Below are 20,248 nucleotides of genomic sequence, written 5' to 3'. Positions count from 1 at the left end.
CAGTGTTTGTATTCTGGTGACCACAGCAGGGGTTGTTTAGGTGCCTTTCCTGTCTCATTAACACCTCAGCAGTGGTTACTAAACAGAAAGGGACTTTCCCTGACCGCATTTTCTATCCAATTTGGCATTTATCCCACTGATTCATCAGTCACAAGCCTACTCCACTCAACTTTCTGATCTATCTTACTTCTTACAACTGTACCAATATTACTCAACTGCAACTTTCACTTGGGCTGTTGAAGTTTTTAAATTGTATTGGTGTTGTATCATCATTATCTATTACATTTGGCCCTCGATAATTATTATTGACTATCTTGTCTTCATAAAGTCATTAAGTCCACCTAAAATACCATTCACAAATCCCAACCGGGTTACATTGTTCCTCATTTCAGATTGTAAATATAGTGTGCTGAGGGAACAGAGGGCCTGACAGGGGTAAGATGAGACAACCATGTGAATGGGGTGTGATTAAATCCTCTGAGATATGTGGAATAATAGTGGATGGTCTGGGTTGGTATGACCTGATCCTAGTAAGTAAGCTCTAGTTTTGATTGAGTTAGTCTGGCCTCAGTTGGTATTCTGGTCAGCGGGTCAGCGCCTGCAGTCAAGCCTCTCTCGGGTCGTTCGTTAAAGTGATGTTCCTCGTCAAGTGTTCAAATCACACCATTTAATTGGCCTCCAGCCCCCTGGACAGAAGCCAATTACAGCTCCCTCTAGCTTTTGCTCTGCATGTCTGTGCTTGTCTTTTAGCTCAGTGTTCACACTATTCTTCTCTTTCATTTTTCATTTTCATCATCACAAGTTTTGACATATATTTTCATTTGCAAAACATTTCCTTGGTCAGTGCCCCGGCTTTCTTAATGCACTTGAAAGGCAGTTTTTAGAGGGATGACTCCCAGTGTCACTGAGGGAAAATTGCATTCTCTTTGGTCTCATTTTGACCATAAAAGGAGATTTCATGTGAACCCACAGCAGTGGGGAAAGTGGTCCCTAGGCCCTCTGGTGTAAAAAATGAAATACACATAAAAGAAAGGGAGGATGTGGAGCCTGCAGTGATGATAAGACGTGAGCGACAAAGACACTTTGTAAGAGAACAAGACACAGTATTTTCTAAATGTCTGAATTACAGTATAAGTGTAGAGGGGTTAGAAAGGGAAGAGTTCACAACATCGGTGAATATTACTTCTACTGCCATGGTGCAGGGTCTGACGTGAGATATGGACCAGGCTAAGGTTTGAATAAGATGTTTGGCACTGGCACTTGTTGGTTGCTACGTTGATCCCTCAGTCAGGGGGAAATTCTTAGAAAGATGGAGTGTTTATTTAGTTCATCATCACATAATCCCCCACAGTGCCTCTCATGGTACAATGGGCCTCAGTCTTCCGCTGCCTCGGACAGAGCAGCTATTATGTCATCAAAAAGGGACGATTAGCAGACGGAAGGGGAGAGGAAAGTGAGGGCACCAACTACCTGTTCACAAAGGCCGTAATTTTTACCGGTAATTAAAGGCTGACATTTCCCTGATGGATCATCGGGGGCCACGGAACAAACGGGGAGAAGGAGCGACCGAGAGGAAAAGAAGCAGGATTCTCCTCTGTTAAAAGCTCTCAGGCTTGTAATGGTAATTAAGGGCTTGTCTCTGGAGAGGAGACGATATTAGAACAGAAGAGAGGCTGAGGTTGTGGAGGAGGTGGGCCCCAGCTCTTTCATGTTCTCATTGCCCTTACTCATTCTTCCACTTATTCTGCCCAAATCCTCCAATCTACTCTTGCACTGTACTTCTCACCTCTCCAATTCCCCCACCTAGCACCAACCTGCACTTCTCCGCAATGCAGGGTAAAAAGTAATCAGTTCAGCCTATCGTCATTGTTCCACACCGGCTCCCTGCTATGCCATGAACCTCAAAAGCCACATCTTTCCGTACAATGGGGCTTATTTGCAGGTATAGCTGTTCTAAAACTGCTTAATAAAACAAGCATTTTCTGGTTGTGTGCACCCAGGATTTTTTTTTTTGGCCCTCCTCCAATTAGAGCTGACTTTGATTGCTGTTTGCCATCGGTGCAAATCCACAGAGGTCCTTATGTGGCACAGTACCTGTCTTTATTGTATTTTCTGTCCTGACAGAGCCTGCAGAGCTGCTCCTATCCAGCACAGTAGGCGTTGTCATGGTAACCTGCAGGCGGCTAAAGAAAAGGATTGTTGACAGACAGATTTGGACTTTCCTGAGCTCAACACCTCACTCCTGGTACAGGCAGAAAACAAAACACACCTCCTCAGTCTCCCCAGTTACGGTTCTCTGAAGGAGCCCCTTACATGGAGAGATGAGTCTGGACAAAGAAGTGGGATATTTTTAGCAATGGGGAATTTCAAGGAATCCATAGGGGATTTTGTTGATGCTGGCTACAGCTGTTGTCTGACGTCGTTTCTCAGTGCTCCATTTTTTTTTTACCACTTTCTGCCTCCGCGAGACTCATCTCATTCTCTTGCTTTGACTACAGTACATAAAATTTATTTATCATAACATGCAACATGCACCGGGGACAGTCTTCACTGCCACTTTCCATAGTGATCCATCCATTTTTAACCACACAGATGGATCCATCCACATTTGCTACATTGAGCAAACACACACTGAGACCCACACAGACACATTTATGGAAAGTAATCTCAAATATACCATGAAGCACCACTCAAGCTTAAGATATCTTAAAATATATCGCTATAAGATTTTGTTGTTCAAAGCTACACATGTATATTTATTGCTTGTCTTGTCGCCCTCTTATCCTTCTTGTGTGCAGAAAAAGGATTACACAGTACCATGTGCACCATTTTTTATGCTTGTTTCACACCTTGTGGGGGAAGAATCATGACTGACAGGACTTCAGATTCTCCTGCAGCGATATCCACAGGAAATCTTCACAGACACACACTCTCTCTCTCTCTCTCTCTCTCTCTCTCTCTCTCTCTCTCTCTCTCTCTCTCTCACACACACACACACACACACACACACACACACACACACACACAGACAAATACAGTATATATGCACACAGGAGCACTTTTGGCCATTTTAATTAATGCTTAAAATACCCAAAGTCTGAAACTAAAGTCACTTGGCTGTAAAGGCTATAAAATTAGGCTTTTGTTGTATGACAGCCTTGTACATTAACTCCTGTTCTGCTTTTTTTAGGGTTATATGGAATGAGAAACGTGTCCCATTCTCGCCTTAAAGTCTCTCATTTGATAAACTAAAGATAAGAACTGCGCTCTTAACTCATTATATGTTGATATTTAAAGAATAGAGTTTTTCACCATTAAGTACACCATTAAGTTACTGCCAACATGATCTGATAGGTTTGCTTATTCTTGTATCCTCCTGGTTTCCAAACCAAGTCTCAACTAAAGCAATATGGACGCCAACTGGCTGTCATTAAGTAGAGGCATCAAGGGAATGTCATATATAGAAAAAAGGGATAGAAAATTACATTTCAGTTTTATTCTGTTCTTATTTTAATATAATTGCTTAATTGCAGCAACTAGCACAAAGTGTTCATGACACAGGAGAATTAAAGGCTCACACAATGGAGAGCAGACTGACTGGGTTCTTCCAGTGGAAAAAAATATGATTATTATCCAGTAGAGACACAATGGCAAGGTGCAAACATATAGCAACACAAACATAGTATCAAATGTAGATGATTTTTAAGTTTAATTTTATATATGTGAGGACAGTGAGAGCCCATTCGCCATGTTTTATTCATGAGGCAAAGGGCATGATTGTATAATGAAGCACAACTGCATTTACATCCATGGACATTATAAGTGGGAACACCAAAATAAAAATAATGTGCAACTAAAATGTTGGTAATTCCATTTTTAATTATTCAAAATGAGTAATAAGTCATTTAAATAATTAGACTAATATTTAATACAAGTGAAGAAATAGTTGGTTTAAGTGTTGCAAAAACAAAGACCAAAGATAATGCTAGATATTCTCATAACAAGTAGTGTAATTATTTATTTATTTTAAATATAACTCAATAATTTATGTTTCTTATGGTCGCTTCCTGTGGATGTTTGACCTTGACTGTACAGATTGATGCACAGTATGTTGTGAGTTTGTCACTAGAAAGCTGTTTTCACATTCGCCTGCTGTACTGTGAGTTTGAGACATGCACATATGGGCAAGAATTTGTGACATCACAACCAGAGTGGAAGCCAGTCATCGTGGCCCAAAAATCTAATTACACAAGCACAAGTGAAAACTTGACATACTTGACATCTCCAGTGCGCATACTGTACACTCAGAATGAACTTTGAAAGTTGAAAGTGAGAGTCGGCTTGAGTCTGTAGTTTTGAAACTACATATATTTGTACAGTAGAATTTGTATATTTAGTTTATCAATTTCTTTTAATGAGATGGGATGAGTCGATGTGTTTTTTAAGCTTTTTTTTGTAGTTTGGCAAACACCTTTTTCTGGAAAATCTGTAATGGACAAGATTAATCGCAAAGCCAGTTTGTCTCACCATTGACCATTTATTTTTCATATTGCAATTAAAAATGCTTTTTTAAAAAGAAGCGGTGCTTTTGCAAGAAGATATGGAAAAAGTGGGATGATGCACACAGCCGTTTCCCTTGGTAACATCATGTTACCACAGAGCCCACAGAGAGAAGATTGGTGGGAACAGGCAGTCAAATGTTTTACATTCATGCTGGGATGATGTGGTTATTTTTGTGGTTGTTTTTGTTCTGCACAATTTCATCATGGCAACTCAAACTTATCATTGTACATAATGGTACTGCATTTTGGTGGCACAAAAAGATATTCCTTTATATTTGTCCCACAATGGGGAAATTCCAAGTGTGAGTCAAAAATGGAATTAGGAGGCACACGTGTGATAGAAATTTCCAAAATGAGTGTTATTTTGATGAAAATTTAATAGATATTTGTCATAGCCCATTGTTACCAAAATACCAACACCTCAACTTGCTTGGATTACATGGTACTCCCAACTCACTGTGCCTCTCCTCCTACCTGCACTGGGCAAAGAAAATCAAACAAATGAGCAAAGTGCACTTCAGGGTAAGGAAAACACCAACATTCAGTAGCGCTTCTTGTGCCAGACTTCGCCCTGCCTTGAAAATAGAGCACTAAGAGAACATTGGGTTGCACTGAAGTTCAGAGTGTGTTATGAAACATCAAACACACTCTATGACTTATTCAAAAAGCACTTCAGATTGTTTCTTATTCCACAAATAAAACATGGTGGTGGCTGTCATACACAGAGAAACACACAAACCAACTCTGCTCCGAGCTGTGGCATGTGGAAGACAACAGGCCTATTCAGTGGATTCTAGGAGAAAGAGATGAGACAGAAATGACATTGACGTGCATGTGTGTGTCTGTTCATTTATAATCGTGTTTGTATGCGCATGGTTTTATTGTTTCTTTTTTCTTTCTGCCTGTCTGTTCATTCATCTGCCCCTCTGTCTACGTATCTGTCAATCTCACTGTGTGTGCTATGCATCTGTGCTGAATTTGGACAGCATCTGCAGAGTGTTTTCTGTGCAAGGTTTATTTTCCTCTCCTCTGGCTTGGAAAGTATTCCTCTGTCTGAGTCTGAGTGCCAGCTCTGTGAAGCCAAATTATCCCAAATACTGTGAAATCAGCTAAACATGCACCATGGGTTGATGCAAATCAAATTCATGACCCTGTGTAGCACTCGTCACTTTATAGTCTCTCTAAATTCGATCACTATTCTTGGTCTCTCAATCATTCATTCATTTATTCATTCATTCATCTGACCATGCAATAAACAGACCTGCCCCGCTTCAGGGCTTGCTTGTGTTTCACTAGATTTTATTGCTGAATGTATTTTCTAATAAAGGGCTCCTTTTATGATTCTCTTTAAAGGCATGATGTGGTTTTCTGTGTACATCCTTATTTAGTATCAATGCACTTATTGTAAGTGCATTCAATAAGCAATTCAGTTATTGTAAGTCACTTTAGACATAAGCATCTGCCAAATTATTGTAATGTTGTGTAATGGGCAGCTCGTCACTTTAAAGACTAATTTAACTCCTGTGTGAAAAGCAGTGATTCACTGGCCTCTCTGGTTGAAAGTCTGGATCACCTTATAGTGATGTCGCTGTGTACTCACACATCATGGAGTACACTTTGACATAGCTGAAACTAGGTGATTATTTGAACCATTAAAGAATAGCAAAACCAAAGCTAAAAGACTGCTGTTAGTTGCTCTTTACAGGAATAGTTAGGCACGTAAATAATATCTAATTATTTGTTTATTATTATTTGTGTGTTCGCGTTTTGCCAAGAGTTAGATGAGAAGATCTATACCAGGTCTGTACACAAAATGTGAAGCTAAAGCCTGTAGTCCTTTAACTTTGCAAAAAAACTTGATAGCCTGCTGTTCAAAGGTAACATCTCCATCTGTACAGCTCAAGAGCAACACATTATGTCTTGTTTGTTTAATTTGTATAAAAACCTAAATGCAAGAAGGACTCTCCACTGGTTGCCTGGCATCCACACTGTGATGACAAACCTCCAGGAAGTCACTACGCCAAAACAAACAAGATATACAGTGTGAAATAGCTAACTTTAGAGGTGCTGGTTGGCAGGTTTCTTTACCTTTGGAAAGAGGCTCGCTATTTCCCTGTTTCTTGTCTTTAAGTTAACCTTACGAGCAGCTGGCAGTAGCTTCACATTTACCATGCAGACTGCAAACACAGCAAATAACCTTATTTCTCAAAATGTTTAATGAGTGATTTGTTTTTTTTAGCATACAAAACTACAGATCCCATGACGCTCTGACGGTTCTTGTGTGACTTATTTTGCTAAATGCTTACAAAGCAAAACCTTTTGTTGAAATACTGTGCCAGTACACTAGTACCCATTTGTCTTAGCAAATAGTAACTCCAGTTTTAGTGTCTCAGACAGACCAATAAAAGAAACCTTCTATGAGAAAACGGTGTTGTGGAGGTTAGGGATACACCTTTCAAATTATACTGTCCTCCACCAAGTATTCATCTCTGGCTTGAGTTTGAGTCATATTCAGTCTGTGTGGAAGTCTATAAGACTCTAAGAGACTCTGGGCAGAAATCAAAGAATGGGTGGATCTTAAATCTCATTTCCATCAGGCGCTGTGACCAACTCTCAGCCAGGGGGAGTATGTCAATCACTCAGATTACATGGATTTGTTCCACACCCACGCATGCATGAAGGCAGAAACAACACACAAAGATTTGCACATATAAAGAAACACACACTCATGAAAACACTTAATCATGCTCTTGTGAGCTTGTACAGGCACACATTCAGTCAGCGGGGGATATTTTTCACACCAAATCTTGCCAAGTCTTGTAATGGCACATTTATTTGTGAAATTCAAAAAATGACACAGTGATGGACTTGAATTTCTGAGTTTTTACCAAAAGACTGGTATAATCCTCAGAGACAAGGGCAAGTAAATGTAGATGTAAACCAATATTGTTGGCACCTTAAGTCTTATTTGCTTCAACTTGTTTTGTTAACAGTGTATTAAAGGCATGCTGTGTCAACATTTGTTGAGCTGATGTTGTACTTTCTATTGTAAGTAGGGGTATCACTATATACATATTTACTTCAGGATTATCATAGTAAAAACATCATGCACAAAAATGTGATAATCAAGTGATAGTTTGAGTAATTTTTCAAGCAAATATGCCAAAAATGACCATGTTCCAGTTTCTTAAATGTGACGATTTGATGCTTTTCTTTGTCTTATGTGATAGTAGACTGAATATCTTTGGGTTTGAGACTGCTAAACAGACAAAAAGAAACTATTTAAAGACATCACATTGGAAATTTCAATGGATTTTTAGACCCAATGATTAATTGATTAATCTAGACAGTAATACATAGATTAATTGATAATGAAAATGATTGTTAGTTGCGGCCCTAAAATAGATGTTTTCCAAAGTTATCATATTGTGAATCGCAACAATAACAAAAACATCTTATCAGTGTGGGTTTCAATGTCTCCTACACTGCAAATGTTCAAAATAGTCTGTATATTAATAGTTATATACACTGCTTATCTGGGTAAATTGCTTTTGGAGGCAGTGTGTGCAAGCACTTGTGCCACATTAAATAACGTGACAGTGACTGTGGCTTTGTTACTAAACAGGGTGACATTTTAATATCTAAATCCAAATTATTTTAGAGAAGCAAGGAAATTAAACAATATTTTAATATAATTTTACATTTTAAAAACATGACCTGTAACTAACTGCAGCTGCCAATACAAGTTATCATAGAAATGTGAAGCTTGCCTGTAAAAGGTTTTGCTGGAACATTATTTGTTCTTGTTTTTTCATGCTGTTCTCTTAAAAGCTTCTCTGGAGTCCAAGGTCATAATTTAGCTTTATTTGGTTTTCTCCACCTGCTGTGATGCTTTTACCTGAAACTTACTGTACTCCTCTTTGAAAATGGACCACGCTTTAATTACCCAAGTTTTAGAAGTCTATGTGTTTCCTCCGTTATGACGCTGAAGGTGGTCCCTTAACCCATCCACCTACACACATGCAACATCATTAGGACTGATTACTGTCTGCTCAGTCTGAGGTCTGTCCGTGCACGTTACCCATTTAAAAACAATAACGTCTCAGTAATAATTCACCCTCAAGATCAGTTAGAGTCAACACAGACACCATTCTTGTGAGTTACCAAGGGTTACAAACGGCTCTGAGAATAATAATAGATCATAATAATAATGACACTGCTGTGGGGTTTGACAGCAGGAGAGAACAGAGGGATTTAAAAAGCTGCTCCTCCTCCTCCGTAACTCGATAGTGTGCAAATCATTCACCTCATTGTTCCATTCCTGGTTAATAGTCTTCCTACCATCTGCTCAAACTTCAACATCATAGTAGTTTGCTGGCTCAGAGGCTAATGACAGAGTCATGCCAGCTTAATATTAAACCATCCTCTGTCTACGCCTGGCAAATATTGTGTTTTTCTTTAAACTGCAGCTGTAGTCACATGCTGTATATGCAACAATGAGAGAATATGTTATTTTAACATTTCAACTGTACATTGTAATGTTATGGAAATAAAAGAAGGGCTCAAGGGAGGTGAATGTACGTTTAATGTAGGCAGAGGACGTGATGTGACCATGGATCTGTTAACAGACCTAGGTACGGTGTAGCTGTGCTTCCAGTTTATCCCTATGACAGCAACAAAGAAATCTTTTTCACCATAGTTCTCAGTTGTTTGCAAATCTATTGACAAACCATCTTGAATGGCACACTTTCTTTATTTTGTAAATAGTCAATGGATGTTATATTTTAAAAATAATAATTTTGAGATTATTTTTTTTACCTTAAAAAAAAACTGTTGGCAAAACAGTCTCAAATATATTCCTCCTTATTTTGCATTCTTTCTTCTAAAGAATAAACTTTCAATTTCCACTTTTAAGCCAACATGGACAAGAAGTGCTTAAAGTGCTCAGAGAAATGGAAATTTGAAACTGTCTGCCGACTCTGTCTGCTGATTAAGATTGTGTGTTACAATAGAAAGTTCCATTGAGTCTAGAAAAGCTATTTTTATGTATGACATCATCTCAATACAAAATAAATGGGAAGAGTGGGCAGGGCAAGAGAAAGAGACACCTATTCACATGGCAATGCCTAATCTGAAATAGAAAACAACGCTGGGGGAGCAAAAACTACTGAATCGCCACTGTCTTACAACACAGTGTCCAGCTACCATACTGCATCCTTAAATGTGATGATAATGTTGCAGGTTTGTCACTACCCACTAGTGTTTGTAATGAAGGAAGAAGTAACAAAGGTGGCCGTAAGAGCATTTGAGGGAGTTTGGGGGAGTGCTGCACTTGGATTAGAATGAGACAGCATGAGGCCTTCAACAATTTCCTGAGATTCCCAGGGAGCTCAGTGGAGACTTCCTCTCCAGGCAGCGGCTGCCGGCAGCATGACATTCCTAGTTTGTAATTGATCTGTGGGATAAACTAACAGCACGGGGGAGATTTATAAACGGGAGAAAAGGGAAGTGCTGCATCTGTCTCGGATAGATCCACAGTTGTACAATATGTAATTTGCACAGTATGGTTACTTTGCAACTTTTCTCTACAAATTATTAAGTGTGGCTGTACAGGAAAGCACTGCTGCACCGAAATCTGTGTGTGGGTGTGTGTGTATGTGTGTAATCACACGCAGGAGGTTCCTATTTTGTAGGTACAGCGTGTAGCCTTTGTAGAGCCTGGCTGTGCACAAATACCAAGCTGAGAGTGGCTGTTGAACTTTGGAAATGTCAGCCACTGCTCCTCACAGACAGCACTATCAGTTCATTCCTGGTTGTCCTCCCATCCTCCTTCCCTGCATGCCTTAAAACTTTCCTTGTGCCGAGAGTGACCTACTGAAATCTTTTGAAGCTGGGTTTGGGTTGTGGGCAGGAGGCGCACAGAGGATACATGGCCTTAGTTCAAACACAAACAGTCTTTCAAAGATAACCTTCCCGATTTTGCTGTGAAGACGAGTGCGATGGGTCAAAAGGTCAAATAAAAATGGAAACCCTGGTGAAATATCCACTAGAGCAGTTGCAATGACTTCTTTGTTTTGACTGTATCAGAGGATTTGACAAACATAATTATTTTTGAAGCTGTAGTTAAGTACCATAGTTTGCCTTCCATTCCCTGCACTAGACTGTGGGGAGCTGTCCATGGTGCTGTCGTATGCTAAGCAGGATTAATGAATACACGCCCCATACCAGTACAGTTTACCTTGCACTCGTGCTCATAAATCCTGCTGTGAAAACAGGGAAAAGCATCTCCTTCACCCCTATCCCCTTCATGCCTTTCTCCCAGTGCTTCCCAAATCACATGCCTCGAAGCCAGACACAGCATTGGCTCTCCCAAGAGGAGCGTTCCCTCCACCATACAGTTTGCATACAGCTGCACTCAGATGAGCCCCCCTCATCAGTGTGTTGTTTACATGTTGCTTTGAGGCAGCAGCATGTGATTGCTACACCCCAGGCCTTTTGCGAATGCCACTTCAGAGGAATGCAAAATAAACATGTGCATAGTATATGCCAACAGTGCTCTTTCTTTATGTTCACCGGCCTAATACATGCACAGTTAATGGGCACTGAAGGTCTTGCACGAGGTAAAAAAGGGCTTCTTTATGCTAACTCTAATCAGTTCATACCAGTGCTACATGTAATATTAGGATTACATTTTCCTCTTTTTACCCCTGATTTTGAATCTCCAATCTTTCTAAAATTGCACACTAATAACCACCAGTGTTATCTGAATGGATTTAAAAGAAAACTTGTTTTTAATGGTGCATGAAGTATCACCGTGTTCTTCCTTTTGAATACTTGCCCTCTCTGTTGAACCAGAGAGATAATCCATCAATTCATTGAACAAAAGGCCCTATTGGCTCCTCAGTGACAATTACTTCTTCTTCCACATATCAACTCTCAGCAAGCTGCAGTTGTTGACTCCTGACCCTTCGTCATACCCAGCAGCAGCTCTAAATAAAATAATATTAGAGTCAGTCTCCTCTCACTTCCTTTTGCCTTCTTTTCCCCCTAAGTCTCGAGGGAGGTTTTAGGGAAGCTCTTGAGTGCCCTCATGTGTTCATTACTGTTTACTTGGGTTCAGATCAGTATACTGAATGTGTGTGCTATTGGCATTAGCACATAAAAACATTTCCTCACATACAAAAATAGTTTCCCCTTGACTCTGTGTAAAATTCTGTCTCTTTCAATGATCTGTACATTCCTCAAAGTTTCTTGAGTGTCCAGCTTACATGTTCTCTCACGCAACCACTTTTGAAATTAATTTTGTGCACGTATATGTGCATGTCTGTATGTCTGAGTGCAGGCAAGAGGGTTTACTGGCTTACAGTACATGTGTATGATGGACAAATTACACAGAATTGTGCATGCACACATCACCAACAACATAACATCAAGTGTTTCTGTTGATGTTGACTTTGAAGGCATAGAAATGATAATGGTATTGGTAATAGTACAATATGTTTTGGACTGTGCGCATGAAACAAGTACCTTTTTAACAAGCCTTTCAAGTGTGACAGCCTGTTATCTTCTGTCTTTGCAGGAAGTGCTTTGAACCTGACTTGCCGGGCATTTTTCGGCTACAGTGGTGACGTCAGCCCACTCATCTACTGGATGAAGGGAGAGAAGTTTATAGAGGACTTGGACGAAGAGAGAGTCCAGGAAAGCGACATCAAGTAAGAAACACTGCAGAAGTTGAAATCATTTCACTGGATGTGGTAGTAATGAGGAATTAATAGCCTATGTAGATAAATTCACTGGAAAATAATAAAGGATGATACAAAAGGTTTTGCATGGTTTAGCCCATTAACTTCAAATTGCATACACTAAAGCAACCATTTTCCAGAGATTTATTTGCTGCCTTTCAAGCAGCTGCAGGTTCCTTCTTCTTTTTCCTTTTTTTTCCTATGGTGTGAACATCATGCAGGGACATTGAGCATGTTTTAAATCTTTATTCAATCATTTTATCACCTTTGTTTTTTGTTTAACTTACATTATTGTCCTGTCAAAATGCATTAGCAAGCAATTGGAAACAGGAAACCTATTATACGCTACACTGTGCACAATAGAATTGTATACATCACATACAAAGCAAGATAATCATCAATTATATATCACAACATATTGTATGTGTGAGTGAATAGGAACACACACACAACACATGTACAATATAAAGCTTTGACAAATATATTTTAGCAAACTTTGAATTTTGAACATTGTTGCTTCAATATGGCTAAATACTATATCATCACAACATGCTGCCATATTGGTGCCAGTGTGCTGTATTCTGCAGTGCCTCGTTGCGTTTACCAAATATGCTGTTGAAAAGTCAAGACAAAAGTCAAGACCAAAAAAAACAGCAAATCTGTACAATCTGTACAATGAGAAAAGAAAACTGTTCTGTTTTGTTGTTTCTTGGATTAAAAAGTTGGTTGTTCTGCTGCTGACTCAAATCAGGTACGTACAATTGTCCTTGTGTCCATCAACAAAGACAGTTTTTGAACCAGTCCCTGAAAAACAATGAAAACAATCCAGGTGCTGAATTGTGTGTGATGCTAAATCTGTCTCTTCTAAATGTTTTCATACTGAAATTAGTTGAAACTGGTAGCTTATGCCATTGTTATGTAAGTACTGTCCTTTAAACTCTTGCCTTCCATGAACTATCTTCACTAATCTGTCATGGCTCAATTTTAGTTTCAGTGACACTTAATTGGCATTATGTTATGGTGATCTGCAATCAACACATGGCTCATTTGAATATTAAAATTAGCCATGTGTTGATAGGTCACATGAAAATGTAACCAATGAAATTACTTAGTCTGACACATTTTTAGCCAATAAGTATTAAACTAACGAGGTAATGTGTCAAAAGGCGGACCTTTTTTGTTATTTTCTCAAAAGGAGGACAAATGAGTGTCCGGCTTAAGGCTGCGCCTGCAGCCGGACAGGGTGTTTGAAAGCCGGACTGTCCGGCCTAAAGCCAGACGAATGGCCACCCTATTATGTTTCGATCAAAGCAGTCAAATCTACTGTAGTTTTTTCTCTTGCAAGGAAAAGGGAGGAGAAATCGTGGAATTCATGTCAGTATTATTGTATTGGGCACATTATTAGAAAGTATGTCTCTACTGCAAGTTGTTACATGGGATCCAATTTGGGGTTTTTTTTCGCTTGTCTAACCATTTATTTCCATAGCAAGCATTGTAGCAATTTCTGTTCAACAGCTGCAGGACAGAATATCCATTTGCATGTCCATGTCTGCTTTCTGTCCACATACATGTATTTGTTTTCTAACATTTTGCACCAAGGACATATGTGCTGAACATTTAACACATCTTTAAAAAGAATTTAAGTTGCCGTTCCTTTCTATTTACTTTCTAGGTAACATTGTAAAATTTGCCCAAAAAGCCTTACTTTCTGTCTGAGACATTTAAAACAAGCCCATTTCCATGTGTCTCCCCCCTAGTGGTGTAACACATTTAAACAAGTCCATTCCCTGGTCCATGTGCATGTTTCCCATTAGGGCTGTTTGGAGAGGCTGCAGCTCTGGGGAGACAGCCCTGTCAGATGGTTAACAACCGCCATTTTTCACACCGCTGCCACTGTCGCTATCTCCCTCGCTGCACCCACCTATAGCACCATGCAGATAGGCCACAGGGAACTCAGGAGGAGGGGTTGCATGGGAAGAGAGGGAGAGGTAGAGAAAGAGAGAGGGAGCAGACGGGGAATGAGTGGAAAGAGTAAATATGGTAAAACTCACTGAGGAGGAAAGTAGAGAAGACACATCTGTGATAGTGAGTGTGCTTGTGCACTGATATGAACATACAACAGAAGCAAATCTCATTTTAACCACCAACACAGCTCTCCTCCTCTTTTTTTCTCTCTCTCCCTCTTCCTCCATTACTCCCTGACACCAGGATTCCCCCACTCACTGGCTATGGGGTTATCTTTTCAATAATTCATACCAATATTTCATGCAGCGGATCAATAATGTATTTGATCATCCACTCTCTGTTGCTGATGCTGCTACCGTAAGCTTTTTCGCATCGAGCCAGTGCCTCGGTTTTGCCTCCATAAAGTCAGCCAGAGATGCGGACCGGGCAAAGAGCAATGGAGAGAAAGGATGGGAGAAACTACACATGAACAAATCTGTGCTTACCCTGCAGCCATGTCTCCCTTTCAGATGATACAGTGGGCATGTTACTATTGGTTACCTCTCTTCTTCAGGCAGGCACCCACACACTTTTAGCTTTATTACTAATGCATCGGCAGCCAAACTTGAGCATAGAGAGGAACACTCATACCTTTGGCTCACAGTTTCTGCAGGCATTTATTTACCCAACTCCAAGCCTATTGATTTGGAGGAGTTCATTTCTATGGTAACCCGAGCCCATAAATTCTCATTTACACCACCGGGACAGGGCTATTGTTGTTATCATAGCATGGATGACTGGACATTAGCATAGCGTGGAGAGATTAATAAATTAGCTAAACAAATCTGGCTCAGCATAATGAAGAGGGTGATCGATATGTTATTGACCCAATTCAGTTGGTGTTTTGCAGGTGTACGTTGAATTTAATGTATAAAAGGAATGAATACCTTGGAAATTGATCACTGAATGAGCAAACACAGAGGTTTTGCTAATGAGGAAGGGAGATAACATTGAAAAGAAAATGTGGCTGCAGCCATAGTTTGAGAACACGTTTGTGATTTACTCGTTCTGCTAACTCTATATTGATAAATTCAATCGCTCAACAGAAAAGTTTAGGATTTTATTTGCACTTTTACAATGAATTCTACAAATCTGACACTTATTTAATCTGATTCATCAATATCTTGCAGTAGATGCAGCTTTACAGGTATTGTTTAAATTCACACTTCAGCCCAGCTGTGTGTGTGTGTGTGTGTGTGTGTGTGTGTGTGTGTGTGTGTGTGTGTGTGTGTGAGCTGTCAGTCAGTTCTCATCTGCTCTATCCAGCTGCTCTAACTTCAGGCCCTCATCATCTCCATTTGAGGCTCAGGTTGAACAGTGTTGGTCATTATTCATCAGGTTGTGTGCCACCGAGCTGTGTTGGCTCATATAGTGTGATAATATGAAACTGGAGGCTTCAAAGTACCCACCACTCCCTGGAGAGACATGAATTATTCCCGTGCCTCCTTCTCCCAGCGCCCCAGCCCCCACCTCACTGCACAACAAACTCAGCTGAAACTACAAATATCATCAGCGCTGCCTCTCCGCGCAAAGCCCATGATACACGTTCAATTACTGATGCCAAATCTCCCCAACAAGCTGTCCTTATGTGGAGTTTATCGGCTTGAAGGCGAGAGAGAAGAGAGATGCTTTACAGAGTCATTATCCCCCTACACACTCAAAGACACACTCACACTCACACTCACTCCCCTCTTTCCTCATCCCACTCCTCCTTCTCAACACATAGCCGTTATTCACACATACAGTACATGATACGTACACATGCTCTCTCTCTCACACACAAACACACACACACACACCCACACACACACACACACACACACAAACACACACATACAAACAGAGGAGATCTCTTTCTCATTTGCACTTTGTTTCCTCCAAAGTGTCATTTGTGCTGAGGGTGCTGTAAAAGTGGGCTAAGTAGTGTGTCTAAGGTATGAGGGAGCATTATCTCCCCATTCTCTCCTCCATCAGGCTCAACCAGCCCAGCGGGGGACACTCATTTACTTTATGGAATATTACTTTCTCTCCTTCTCTCCGTTACCATGGCATCCGCTATAAAAAGATTTTCTTCTGATTGCCAGTATTTGATCCCCCCCCACACACACACACACCCTTCCGAGGAAGAGCCCTTATTGATTTTCATTTCTCATATGTTTTGAGTGGAGAGAAAGAAATTTACATACCATGAAGTACTTACAGTAACGAAAAGGAGCTTCATTGAGGTACAGTTGTACAGAAAACACGCTGCTCACATGCATTTTTAGTGCTTAACCCTTGTGAAATGTTACACAATATGTTTGTGCACTGTTGATCTTGAAGCCCCATCACACTCACTTGCACTGATTACATGTTCTTGTACATTAGCACAGATCATAAGAATGTGCTAAATAAAAGCTATTTCCCTTCTAATGTTTTCAAAACAGGTGCTGCAGAAAAGTATTGCTCATTAAGTTTTTGTTTGTCTTGCAGGGTTGTCAAGGAGCATCTTGGTGAGCAGGAAGTGGCCATTTCCCTGACTATTGACTCCTTGGAGGAGGAGGACCTGGGAAATTATTCCTGTTATGTGGAAAATGGTAACGGCCGTCGCCAAGCTACCATCCAGCTCCTCAGACGGGGTAAGGGCTTTTTGACATTTCCCACTGCAACCAGTTTTTGCATTGTATTTCCGCGTAAGTGGGTTTTAGGTTGGAAAACGTATTATTCCTCGCTGTCTAACACTATCATATATATTCTGTATTAGCTTGTTCCAAATCTTCATTAAAGCTATATGATAAATAAATTATTTAAAGCATTCAGGCTGCACCATTTCATCAAATGGATATATTCTAGATGTCTTGTATATCATTTCCTCAAACTTCAGCCTGACATATTAACTCCAGGATCTCCGCTAATTCAAAAGTGTGTGCTTTGAAGTTTGGCTGCAAAGCATTCACGGCTTCATTGAGGTTAAAGGGGTTAAAGCTGCTCTTATCAATATTTTTAAATTAATAATGAATCAAATGACTATCTGTAATGTGATAGGGGTCACTTATAGTCACTAACCCAGAGTATTATCACCTGACTCTGCAGTTTCCCTCAGCTTTACAGAACATTTTAGTGTCTTTCAGCTTTATTTGATGGTCCATAACTTTGCTGTTTTAATTGACTCTGTTTGCTCTCATCAGTGCAACCAATCACACCATTTTCAGAAGCTCTAATAAACCCACTGTATGATACCAGCCCAGCAGGTTAGACTTGGATATTTCCCTCAAGACTTGGTGGAGACCAAAATAGCGCTAGAGCTAAAAGGAGAGAAAATATTGGACTTACATTCAACAGAACGCAAACCTTTTTAAGGTCATAGGACTGTATCATCAATGTTGTGTTGACAGCTTGTTTTTGCTGCCCCCAAGTGGTCAGATCAGCTATTTGCAGGTTTAAAGCTTTTAGGTGTATACAGTACAGACACATCTGTTTCTTTCAATCTTTCAATCCAATTCAGATATTGGATTATTCTTTTCACAAGATAAGAAGGCTTCATATACCACCCTTCATACCGCACAAATACTTCACAGCACTCTTAAACAGCATTCTTTTGTTTTTCTTGTCCATTTTTTATTTGTTCTTCCATCCACAATTGCATTAACAATCCGTGCTTGAGCTCCATTTGGTTGTCGCTTCTCTCTGCATGTGCTCCACAGTTGTGTAGCTATTTTGGCTCTCTAGCATGACTTGTCTGAAGCTCTTTTCATGCACTGGTTGTCACCCTGCAAAGAGAGGTAATTTGATGGCTGTTTAAACAGCAAATTGGTCCTCAGCTTTTCCCAACAGGCCAATAAGTTCAGCATACAATTACATTTTAAGTCTTTATCTGTCTGTCTCCCCGCTTTAATCTCTGTCTCTGTGACCGTCTTTTTTAGATGGCCCAATTCCATTTGAGTGGTCTTTGTAGACTTTAGACAGCTTCATTTAACTCTCTCTGTCAAAGCAGCATTTCCATGATAAGGGATGCTAAGAAAGACTTCAAGTCGAGCTCTGTCTCTCTCTGTTTCCCCACATTATTCTGATGTTTATTTCATGTTTCATCACTCATAAGCCCTGCAGCAGGTCTGGGAATGTCCCCTTTCCTTCCATCTCAGAAGAAAGAGAGAAATGGAATAAGAGAAGACAGTAGGGAAGGGGTGGCCAGTGAAACATAAACAACTTAAAGAGTGAGAATGATTGCTGTTAATTAGTTAAAAGCATTAAATTACAGAAATTACATGTTACAGGGCCAAAACAACAGTGCTGTCCTTCTGACACAGAGTATAAGTTGTTTATGAAAAAACATCAAGGATAATGTGCAGACTGATGCAGAAAATCTGTCTTTACAAGACCTTAAATTAAGGTACCGACATATGACGGTTAGCTTAGCTTAGGATAAAGAATGGAAACAGCAATTTCCTGGACTCTTCTTGACCCGGCCAAGAAATAGTCCAGTCCATAAACCCAAATAAAACCTCACTGTGTAATTTTTACATTACATGGATTAAACAAATGAAATATAATGCCTGTTTGCAGTCTTAATGCTCAGCCAAACGAATATCTTCTGGCTGTAGCTTCATATTAACCATACATGACATGTGAGTGGTATAATTTAGTCTAATTTTAAGCCTTAAATTAAACCTGTTTGTGATCAAATAAATATGTAGTCTTAAACTGTTTATTCAAGTGGCAAACATGGTGAAATAACTTCCAACGCAGCCCCACATTTTTTTGCATTTTTCTTCAAATAAGTGCCATTATCTTAAAAGTAACAATCACTTAGTGTGTGGAGAGAAAATTTACTAAAATAAAATGGCTTGCATTGAAAAGAATATCTCAGCTGCTGGTGCTATTTGAACTTGTTTAAATAAAAGAAATACGATTATATGACTCTATACTGGTGCTGAATTGTGACTTATAAAAGATACATCTATATATGTGGAATATATAATCTGTGATTATGTAGCAGTTGCATTGTGGTTGCCATAGCAGCCGTGCAGTGTTCCAGCCCACAGTGACAGAGATATAAAGTGAACCTGTTCCAGCTGAGCCAACCAGGTAAATCCTGCTTTCATACACAACATAATTCATTCTTCCCCAAGCTAGGTCTCTAGGGAGATGGAGAGGAGATAATAGAGAAGAGAAATGAATGTAGAGATGGGGGGGGCAGGGGTGGGGGGGGAAGAGGTATGATGGAGAAGAGAGAAAGTGATATGAGTCAACTGAAGTCTCTTGTTTTGAAAAGGCCTCCATCCATGTCCAGGATTGTCCCACAATGGACAACAACCAAGTGCAGAGCTGTACCATTGCTGCGCAGCTCCAAATAAGTGAACCCAGTTTCTCATTATCTCCTTTCTCCCCATGTGTCTCCGTGCACTGTGCCCTCTCATTTCTCCCAATGTCATTATAAGCCTCATGTCTTTCCCCCCTGAAGATTGATGCTGCCTCACTCTGAGTTGAGCTCTGAACATCCTGGTGATTGTCCAGCCTCCCAGAAAATGTAAATGTGCCCTATCAGTGCCTCATCCCTAAGTTTAACAGGGAAACAACAAGAGCAAAGACAACCTCATTCCAACCTGGAGCAGAAATACGTCACTAGTCTATTTTTGTGTATTTATAAGACATAAACCTTGGTCGTCTCAGCAGTTTTAAATATTTTCTGGTTTGTATGTGTCGTTCTCAGCAGAGCTCATGTACACCGTGGAGCTGGCAGGAGGGCTTGGAGCGATCCTGCTGCTACTCATCTTCCTCATCTCCCTCTACAAATGCTACAAGATAGAGCTGATGCTTTTCTATAGGAGGCACTTTGGCAGCGAGGATGTGGATGGAGGTAAAGACAACACAAAGCATTACAAAGAAATCCTCTCATTGTTTCTGGCCGAAGCCCTTTAACCTTCAACTTGTTCTCACTTTTTTCACCACGCCTTTTCCACG

The 20,248-nt window shown here is 40.1% G+C and overlaps 1 protein-coding gene across 4 annotated transcripts in view; it reads left to right on the top strand.

Moving 5' to 3' along the window:
- il1rapl1a (interleukin 1 receptor accessory protein-like 1a) overlaps positions 1-20,248 on the top strand; it is a 155,890-nt gene that overhangs the window by 127,759 nt on the left and 7,883 nt on the right. For all 4 annotated transcript variants that reach the window (XM_051403838.1, XM_051403837.1, XM_051403835.1 and 1 more), the window contains 3 exons: positions 12,142-12,274; positions 16,781-16,926; positions 19,998-20,144. In XM_051403838.1, the coding sequence (XP_051259798.1) occupies positions 12,142-12,274; positions 16,781-16,926; positions 19,998-20,144 (426 nt within the window). The remainder of the gene's footprint in view (positions 1-12,141; positions 12,275-16,780; positions 16,927-19,997; positions 20,145-20,248) is intronic.

The sequence above is a fragment of the Dicentrarchus labrax genome, unplaced genomic scaffold (genome assembly GCF_905237075.1).
Source record: "Dicentrarchus labrax unplaced genomic scaffold, dlabrax2021, whole genome shotgun sequence".
Classification (NCBI taxonomy): Eukaryota; Metazoa; Chordata; class Actinopteri; family Moronidae; genus Dicentrarchus; species Dicentrarchus labrax.
The sequence above is the reverse complement of the archived record's forward strand: the minus strand, read 5'-3'. Positions and strand labels throughout refer to the sequence as shown.